This window comes from Haliotis rubra, unplaced genomic scaffold (assembly GCF_003918875.1).
Source record: "Haliotis rubra isolate DU_JTF1 unplaced genomic scaffold, ASM391887v1 Scf207, whole genome shotgun sequence".
Lineage (NCBI taxonomy): Eukaryota > Metazoa > Mollusca > Gastropoda > Lepetellida > Haliotidae > Haliotis > Haliotis rubra.
Genome location: NW_025766081.1, coordinates 651,162 through 660,630, shown reverse-complemented (window position 1 = coordinate 660,630; position 9,469 = coordinate 651,162). Strand labels below are relative to the sequence as shown.

General features: G+C 39.7%; 1 protein-coding gene across 3 annotated transcripts; it reads right to left on the bottom strand.

Annotated features, from left to right (window-relative positions):
• Nucleotides 1-3,923: 3,923 nt before the first annotated feature.
• Nucleotides 3,924-9,137, bottom strand: LOC124276212 (neurofascin-like). Of its 3 annotated transcripts, XM_046711874.1 has the most exons (9): nt 8,961-9,136; nt 8,091-8,115; nt 7,497-7,556; nt 6,913-7,086; nt 6,636-6,755; nt 5,878-5,980; nt 5,014-5,195; nt 4,539-4,626; nt 3,924-4,279 (listed from the first exon to the last, which is right to left on the bottom strand). In XM_046711874.1, the coding sequence occupies exons 3-9, from the start codon at nt 7,549-7,551 to the stop codon at nt 4,180-4,182; spliced, it is 822 nt and encodes a 273-aa protein (XP_046567830.1). In that variant the 5' UTR covers nt 7,552-7,556; nt 8,091-8,115; nt 8,961-9,136; the 3' UTR covers nt 3,924-4,179. The 3 variants fall into 3 exon arrangements, with proteins under 3 accessions (XP_046567830.1, XP_046567831.1, XP_046567829.1); XM_046711875.1 differs by lacking the exon at nt 8,091-8,115 and having other exon boundaries at nt 6,913-7,035; nt 8,961-9,137; XM_046711873.1 differs by lacking the exon at nt 8,091-8,115.
• Nucleotides 9,138-9,469: the final 332 nt, after the last annotated feature.

Below are 9,469 nucleotides of genomic sequence, written 5' to 3'. Positions count from 1 at the left end.
AAATATTTGACTGTAGTAAGTGGCTGTATTTACACTAGTGAGTCTATACTTTTGATGGGTAGTATATATATCTATGAGTAACATTTTTCGTTTGATTCATCGACTCATTCACCATGCCACTCATTCATCTTTCCCTGTACCATGTATCAAGCCTGCACTGTCCTTAAGTAAAACAAACTAGCCCATGCACACAGGTAAATATCGACAAGTTCACGTCTTTATGCCTCGAACAAAAACTGATTATTTTTTAAAGGCCACTAAGTAGAAAACAACAGATAGATTTAATTCGGTGAAAACTGATGCTGAAATATTGAACTGCTGTCTTTCAGGGTTTACATTGCATAGCAAACTAGAATATTTCCATATACCAACATTAAGATACGTGCGAGGTTAGGTTCATATGTTCTGTCCTTTTTTATATTTTATTGGGAGAGGAACGCGATGCGCTGTCAACGTCTCAGTTGGGTACGACATCTATGTTGTTTTGGTATGAATGAAAACATTTTTCAAAATATGTACGTTGTTGCTGTTTGCTGTTGGTTTTTGTAATATAGCCTAAACCCAAAATCCTTTGGCAGTAGAAAGTATCGACTCGTTGCGTTTTAAACCTTCTGGCTGTTTGAAGCTGATCCAGAGAGGATCTTTCCAGTGAAACACGAATTCTACATTGCGTGGAAAGGCCAATCAAAACATTTGAAGCATCACCCAACCATAAAAGGTAGCATATGTCCCTTATGGTGGAACAGCTGCAGTGGTATTGACATTTCATGCAGATGGTTTGATAATGCCTGACTGTCTCCCATAACGCCATAAATATAACAGATAATATGCTACACATCTGCGGGATTAAATTAAGACTGACAAACTGTGGAAGTTTGCACAACTGTGATTTCTTTTGTCTTTTGTTATTGCCATGGTTACACTCGCGTGTGACATGAGTTCCTTCAGCATCTGGCACCAACAGACCAACAGGCCTATCTGTTCCCAAAGACTAAGGAGCTATTATATTAAACTCGTTTTGACTTACGCGATGGATTTTTGAAGAAAATGTCCTCCGGCATTTTTAACGTGAAAGCAAAATATAATCAACCCTAATCAATTAATCAGCCCTTGTATATCTGCGGAAATGGTCCACATATCACAGGATGTTAGTCCAGGTGGAGAATATCAAAAAGGATGCTAGAAATAGGATTTCGTAGCCTCCCAGTACTGATTTTGTTTGACACTATTTTAAGCTAGTGTGATGTCTTGGGCTCAAGAAATGGCCTGTAACACTCTCAGGTTGTGGTATCAGGTTTTTTTACAAGCCATTATATGTGGTGGATGTCTGCGAGCATTTTCGCCACATTTGGTTTGCTGCCCGAGAGCACCTCAAAATTAATCATAGATAGGTTTTGCTACTATCAAACCGATCACAATCAGTTTTACTTCTGTGTATTGCTAAAGGGTGTAGAAATTATTTTACATATTTTCGTTTTTGAAAAAGAATAAAAATGGCCGCCATTTTGACCGCCATTTTGGCCGCCATTTTGTCGTGTTTTGCCTCCTCAGCGCTTAAATTTACATAAATATGAACACCGAATGTTTCCATTTACACCCAAAGTTGATACTTGTGATGTTTTTGACACTTGTCCCTCCTAGAGTGACGGCTTGGGAACAAAACAAGTTGTTTTGTATGGTCATATCGTGGTAATATAATGTTTTACAGCTTATTCTTTGAGACAGGGGTATTTTAGCATTTCTCCGACTTTTCATGGAAATGTGTAGTGATGATCTATTCAAGTTAACATTATTTTTGTAAGGCTACGATTTTAAGTTCTTCAGCTCCCTTTCCTGGACTAATAGGTCAAATGAATAATGGCAAGGAAAACAACTCTGAGATTGTATAAAAGTGTCAAGTAGGTTTATTTGAGATATAGTTGACCTTGAATAAACAGGAAAACTATAAATGAGTAATACGAATGAGGGAATTTGTGTTATTCTGTTCGTGAAGCCGGTACCTCTTCGTAAGTATAGGTAATAGGTAATAATTGTTATTATGACCCAAGCCATAATACGTTAAAGATGCGACAGCTAATGAAACTACCCCCAGGCACAAAGAACAAATTCAGCAAATTCTTCCTTATCATCGGAAACATTTGTCTATATTCGTCCTATAAAAACGAACATAATGTATTTATTATCATCAGTTGCGTATTCCCTGTAACCAGCTGTGCAGTATGCTCAATATTAAAACTATGTAAAAAACACTGCAACTACTATTACTGCTTGTACTTCTACTACTGCAAGGACCCGTGAAGATCCGGGGTAGAATAGGTCTTCAGCAACCCATGTGCTTGCCATAAAAAGGCGACTATCTTGTCGTAAGAGGCGACTAACGGGATCGGGTGGTCAGTTTCGCTGACTTGGTTGACACATGTCATCGGTTCCCAATTGCGCAGATCGATGCTCATGCTGTTGATCACTGGATTGTCTGGTCCAGACTCGATTATTTACAGACCGCCGCCAAATAGCTGGAATATTGCTGAGTGCGGCGTAAAACTAAACTCACTAACTCACTCTACTACTGCAAGTACCACTACCACTATTACCGTTACTACTTCCACTACAGACCAGTGAAGGTCCGGGTTAAAATTTGATCTTCAGTAACCCATGCTTGTCGTAAGAGGCGACTAACGGGATCGGAAGGTCAGGCACGCTGACTTGGTTGACACATGTTATCGGTTCCCAGTTGCGCAGATCGATGCTCATTCTGTTAATCACTGGATTGTCTTGTCCAGATTCGATTATTTACAGAGCGCCGCCATATAGTTGGAATATTACTGAGTGCTCACTGCACTACAATCACTACAACTTTTACAACTGCATCTACTACTACTACTACTACTACTATACTACTACTACTACTACTATACTACTACTACTACTACTACTACTACTATACTACTACTACTACTACTACTACTACTACTACTACTACTACTACTACTATACTACTACTACTACTACTACTATACTACTACTACTACTACTATACTACTACTACTACTACTACTACTACTATTACTACTACTTACACATTACTACAACTACTACTACTACCACTACTACTACTACTACTATACTTACTACTACTACTACTAATACTACTACCTACTACTACTACTGCTATACCACTACTACAACTATACTACTACTATTACTACTACTACTGTCTTAACCACTACTACTACTACTACTACTGCTACTGCTACTACTACTACTATTACTATACTCACTACTTACTACCTACTACTACTATACTTACCACTCTACTACTACTACTACTACTGTTACTTCATACTACTATACTAACTACTACCTACTACTACTATACTAATACTACTACTACTAATTACATACTCACTACTACCACTACTATACCACTACTACTGCTACTACTACTACTACTATACTGGCAAATACTACTACTAACTACTACTACTACTATACTACTACTACTACCATGCTCATACTATACTACTACTACTACTACTACTACTACTATACTACTACTACTACTACTACTACTACTACCTACTACTACTTACTACTACTATACTACTACTACTACTACTACTACTACTACTACTACTACTACTACTACCTACCACTACTATACTACTACTACTACTACTACTATCACTCACTACACTACTACTAAACACTACTACAACCACTTCTCACTACTACTTTCATACTACACTACTACTACTACATACCACTACTACTACTACACTACCACTACCACTATAAATTGTACTACTACTATACTACTACCATACTACTACTACTATACTACTACTACTACTACTACTTACTACTACTACTACTACTATACTACTACTACTATACTACTACTACTACTACTATACTACTACTACTACTACTATTACTACTACCACTACTACTATTACTACTACTATTACTACTACCACTACCACTATTTTTAGTACTATTACAAGTACCACATCAGCTACGCCTAATGCTACAATTCTTACAACTACTTCTACTACCTTTACGAACACTGTTACCACTTCTACATCTACATTTGTACTTCTACATCTACTACGACAACTACTACTACAACTTCGAGGAATGCTTCACATTTCACATTTTTCAAGAGATCACATTGTTAATCTATTCATATACTTTGTATATTTCAGGCTCTGGGGCTCTAATTTCCATTACGTCAATTTCATCATACTGATGAACGTCCTGTTTTCGAACCTTTCTGCGCCTGAAATTTAATATAGAAACGTAATGATATAACCTCTGGAAATTAGACTTGTCTTAATCCTTAATGTTCCAGCATTTACAATTTAGTCTATTTTCAATCACGAAATGCAAGAATATATGTTTAGCTGCAAAGCATGTCTTGATTACATACACAACAGAATTGGATAATAGCAAAAGCCATTATTTATGCCATATGTAAATAATTATATTTCCGAACTTAGTGTAGAGGGCAGTTTGTAAAAGACTAAAGGTAAACGTACCTTGTTCTCACTAGTAACCAGAACAACAGCCCACCAATAACGATGACCCCAACAATTGGGGAAGACACAAGTAATGCTGCCGAGGATGCTGCAATGTGGATAGGTTAAGTCTAAGTCATGACGTTAACGCGTCCTTTACCGATATGAATGCTCTGGGCACCTCGACTCAAAGGCAATGGTTATTATGACATGCAAACAATACTCATAATCTCCTTAAATTGGCATTATGAAGCTAGTATGATCATGCTTATATTTGATGGAGATGTGAAGGATAGCGGAGTGTGAACCTTCTCTATTCACTACTTATATTTGATGGATATGTGAAGTATAGTGGACTGTGAACCTTCCTTATTCACTGCTTATATTTGATGGATATGTGAAGTATAGTAGACTGAGAACCTTCTCTATTCACTACTTACATTTGATATATATGTGAAGGATAGCGGAGTGTGAACCTTCTCTATTCACTGCTTACATTTGATGGATATGTGAAGGATAGCGGAGCTTGATCCGACCTCGTTCTCTCCCGTACAGTTGTATTCCCCGAGATCTTCAGTAGTGACGTTCAGGATAGTCAGATATGCAGTTATGTTCTCTGTGTTTGTATGCTGAGTAAGTATCCTACCGCGATGCCACCAAGTGACACCTGGTATGGGGCTGTAATAAAACCAATAGCAATTGCCTTGGCAATATAATCCATAACATGGGACTCGTAAATACATTCGCGGTTGTTCATGATAACGCAGCAAATATTTTATTATTTGAAATAGGAAGCAAAACTGACGAGGTCGTTTTAGGGAACAAATTTACTTAATAAAATTTGTCATTGTTTTACATGCAAGTTTTATTAAACAAACAAATCGGTTTCAGTCTCAGCAAAATCGGTAAAAGCGCTATCACGGTACCACATTTCTGGTGCATTACTGGATGGCCAATTGAAGACGGGATTGTTTAAGGGCCGCCGTTGTTCACGAGGGTTCCGTAACATACATACATATATTTTTGTAGAGCAAGATATACTCATCGTTTTCGAGATTTATCAAGTTTTCCACACTTGTGATATACTTCCCGACCAACTCAATGAATGTGTGTATGCAACTCTCTCCTGTGTGCCGCCGCCATATAGTTTGAATATTGCTTAGTGCGGCTTAAAACTAAACTCGCACACTCGCACTCCCCTGTGTGTGATTCGTTATATTCTAGCAATAGTCAAGCAATATGACGGTCACTGATAACACGAATGGACGTCAATATACTAGTATAGAATCGAACCCGGACCTAACAACTGGCAACATTATCTCCTCCCATGTCATTTCATAACGGCGATGTATTCATGTACCTGCCGGTGAATATACATTCCAGCGTGACGTCTTCTCCCAGTCGAGCTGTGGTTGTCCCACTGTATGACGCCAGTGTAGGTGGTGCTGAAGGATGAACATCGCCTACAACACAGAATACATGTACATACAGAACCTGAACACCGGTTGTCCCAAGATTGTTCCATAATTACAGTCTACAGATTGATGATAGTCATTGAAAGTGTGACCCCTGAAGATCCGGGTTACAACTCATCTTCAGCAACACATACTTGTCGTAAGAGGCAACGAACGGGCTCGGGTGGTCAGGATCGCTGACTTGGTTGACACATGTAATCGAAACCCAAATGCTTAGATCCGATGCTCATGCTGTCTATCACTGGATTGTCTGGTCCAGACTCGATTATTCAAACATGTCGCTGAAATATTGCTGAGTGCGGCGTTAAACAACACACAAAACAGTGACCAGCAGTCCAGTTGCATCTATTACCTAACGGAAACAGTTAGTTTCCACCAAAAGATGGACAAAATGAAAACAGAAATTTGTGACCTAAGTTCATGTCGTTCATATGTTCATTCAGTTAGTCAGTTCAGTTTAACACGGCTTCAAATATTAGTCCAGTTATTCAAGGGACGCAAGTCTGCATTCAAGACGTCGACGTGGCCCGTGTTAAACTGACGTTACCGCGATAAGATAAGTTTTTCCTAAATGTATGACTATCTCGTTTACATGATTCTTTACATCAAAATTTCATAAAGCAGTCACATGATGGGTACCAACCACGTATTCCTGCAACTGTAACGTTCACAGGACTTCCCAGGTATATTACATCCTTGTAATGAGCGCCGCATTTGTACAGACCGGCATCACTTACGTCAACGTAGGCAAAGTGAAGCGTTCCTGGATAAATGTATACAAAATATACTTAAAGTGCATGGATCAATACGTTTGTGAATACGTGAGACGGCACAGTAAATGAAACTCGAAGTTAATATTTGAATCATTATATTTTAAAGGCAATATAATAAAGCGGAGATATGGTTGGTGTTGTGCTCACTTTCCCTGTCTATCAGAACTCTTCTAGTCAAGTCTATCACTTCAGCCTTTGTGCCAGTCTTGAACCACCTTAGCAACGCCTTTGAGTAGGGAGGGTTCCGACAAGGAAGCGAAAGCCCGTCACCTGTAGTTGTTTTGACATTTGTCAGAGGAGCATCCCAAATCTTTTCATTCCCTTGCAATAAAGATTTTTAAAATGTTACAAGAGACTTTTAAACGTGAAAAAAATGATATTTCATGATAAGTGATACCAGCACAATCATTTCCACACCCAGGAGGAACGCCAGGTCAGAGAACGATGAAGTTCCGACCATATCATCAGCATGTTTAGGAATTACTTTTAAAACGGGAGACACTAGGTATTAGCAAAAGATGAACGAATCCTGCCCAAGCCGTCATAAACGCAACGCCGTTACATTTATATTTATGAATCACTGTCAAATAGTTCATGTTGTGCCCTCTCTGAATCCAAAAGGACAATGCATATTGTTCCAAAGCATTATAAGGAAATATCTCTCCCATATGAGAATTTTATTATATAGGATACAATGCAGTGTTACTTTCACCATCACCGAAGATACAAACCTTCTGCTCTTGTGATGATAGCGAGTGGTAAGAGCCCCAGCACTTTCATCAACATGTCTCCTGCAAAGATATTATAAACATACAATGACACCATTGCTTCGGTGACTTTGCTGGAGTATCAGGGCTTTTATTAAATCTAATATGTGTTTCTTTACACGTAAACACATCCTGTATACACCCACTGTATCTCATTGTAATTGCACCCGTGAAGATCTGGGTTAGAATTGGTCTTCAGCAACCCATGCGTGCCGTTAGAGGCGAGTAACGGGATCGGGTGGTCAGGCTCGCTGACTTGGTTGACACATGTCATCGTATCCCATTTGCACTGATCGATGCTTATGATGTTGATCACTGGATTGTCTGGTAAAGACTCGATTGTTTACAGACCGCAGCCACATAGCTGGAATATCGCTTAGTGAGGCGTTAAACAACCAACCAACCAATTTGTATATTGACGTCTACTCGTGTTATAGTGACCGTGAAATTGCTGCACTATTGTTAAAGTATAGCGAAACAAGGACACGCGCACGCACGCACACACACAGAGAGAGAGAGAGGAGAGACATCTATAGAGTTGGTCGGAAGGTATCTCACTATTCTTTTATCGAAAATCTTTCATCTGAAAACGTTCATGCAATATATAACATATGTCTATATCTATGAAAGTCTAACAGCTAACAGCCGACCAGTCCTTGTTTTACCCATTAATGCCGAGCGTCAAACAGGGAACAACAAGTACCATATTTTAACGTATTTTGGTATGACACGGCCGGGGATTGAACCTGCGACCTTCCGGTCTCCGGGCTGACGTTCTAACCACTACGTTCGATCCCCGACCGCGTCCAATACGGTAATAAGCGTACATATACATTCGAGTAATATTTACCCACAACAGGTATTCCTGTATTCCGGTTGACATAAACACTGTGTGAACTCGATCTTCAACTAAACCTAATATGACATCTCTGCGGAAGTACTTTGTAATAAGAGTCTATGACCTCTTTACTGAATAATCTGTCTGTCTATCATATTATATGCATTGTTTCGTTGGTTATACTAAAGCTGTGTGGATTTGTTAAAACCGTCTCCATGCCGAGTGATGAGAGCGTCCGCCCGGAGAGAGGAAGGTCGCAGGTTCGATCCCCGACTGGGTCATACCAAAAGACGTAAAATATGGTACTTGTTGGACCCTGCCTGGCGCCCGGCATTAATGAGTACAACAGGACTGGTCGACTCGGAGTCAGTATAATGTGTCTGAGCGGGGTATTCATGCTTAACTGCGGCCTGGTATCTCAGTGAGCTAGCACTATAAAACCAGCTTAAGTCTGGGCTAGTATAAGCAGCCATACATACACATACACGCATGCACATTGTCATATGAGCGAAATATTCTTAAGTACGACGTTAAACCTCATTTCACATCACCTCTCCATTATTTATAAAAATGAAAACAGCTTCACTTACCGTAACTCGCATCGGTTTCGTACCGTTGAATAACGATATGTGTCCGTGTATCAGTGTCCGTCAAGCTGTAGTGATTGACACTCTGTGTTGCCTCAATGTAACTATACTGACTATATGATTTTCAATGTGGGTCGGGGTAGCCCAGTTCAGAAGCGTTCATTCGTCGCTTCAAGTGTCTGGTTTCGATTCTCCAAAAGGATACAATGTGTGAAGCGCATTTCTAGAGTTCCTTTTATATTCTTTCACCCATAAAATACTTATAATTATGTCAAAACAGGAATGTGACCCCGGAAGTGTGCTGTAAAAGAATAGCGCTTGCGTATGGGTGAGTGAGTGACTATGGTTTTTAGGCCGCTTTTAGCAATATTCCAGCAATATCACAGCGGGGGGGCACCCGTGAAGGGCCACCTCCTCGTGGTGGGTGCTGGGTAACGCTAAGCGCCCTTCAACCCCCCGTTGTGGATATTTGGTCCACCAACCCGTTTGCCGTGGGTTGCGCCCCTGTGTCG

Coding starts and splice junctions, on each gene's coding strand:
- LOC124276212 (XM_046711874.1), bottom strand. CDS start 7,551: ATGTTGATGAAAGTGCTGGGGCTCTTACCACTCGCTATCATCACAAGA. Junction 7,087..7,496: donor TATCATCACAAGAGCAGAAG/GTTTGTATCTTC, acceptor CTTTATTGCAAG/GGAATGAAAAGATTTGGGAT. Junction 5,981..6,635: donor TACAGTTGCAGGAATACGTG/GTTGGTACCCAT, acceptor TCTGTGTTGTAG/GCGATGTTCATCCTTCAGCA.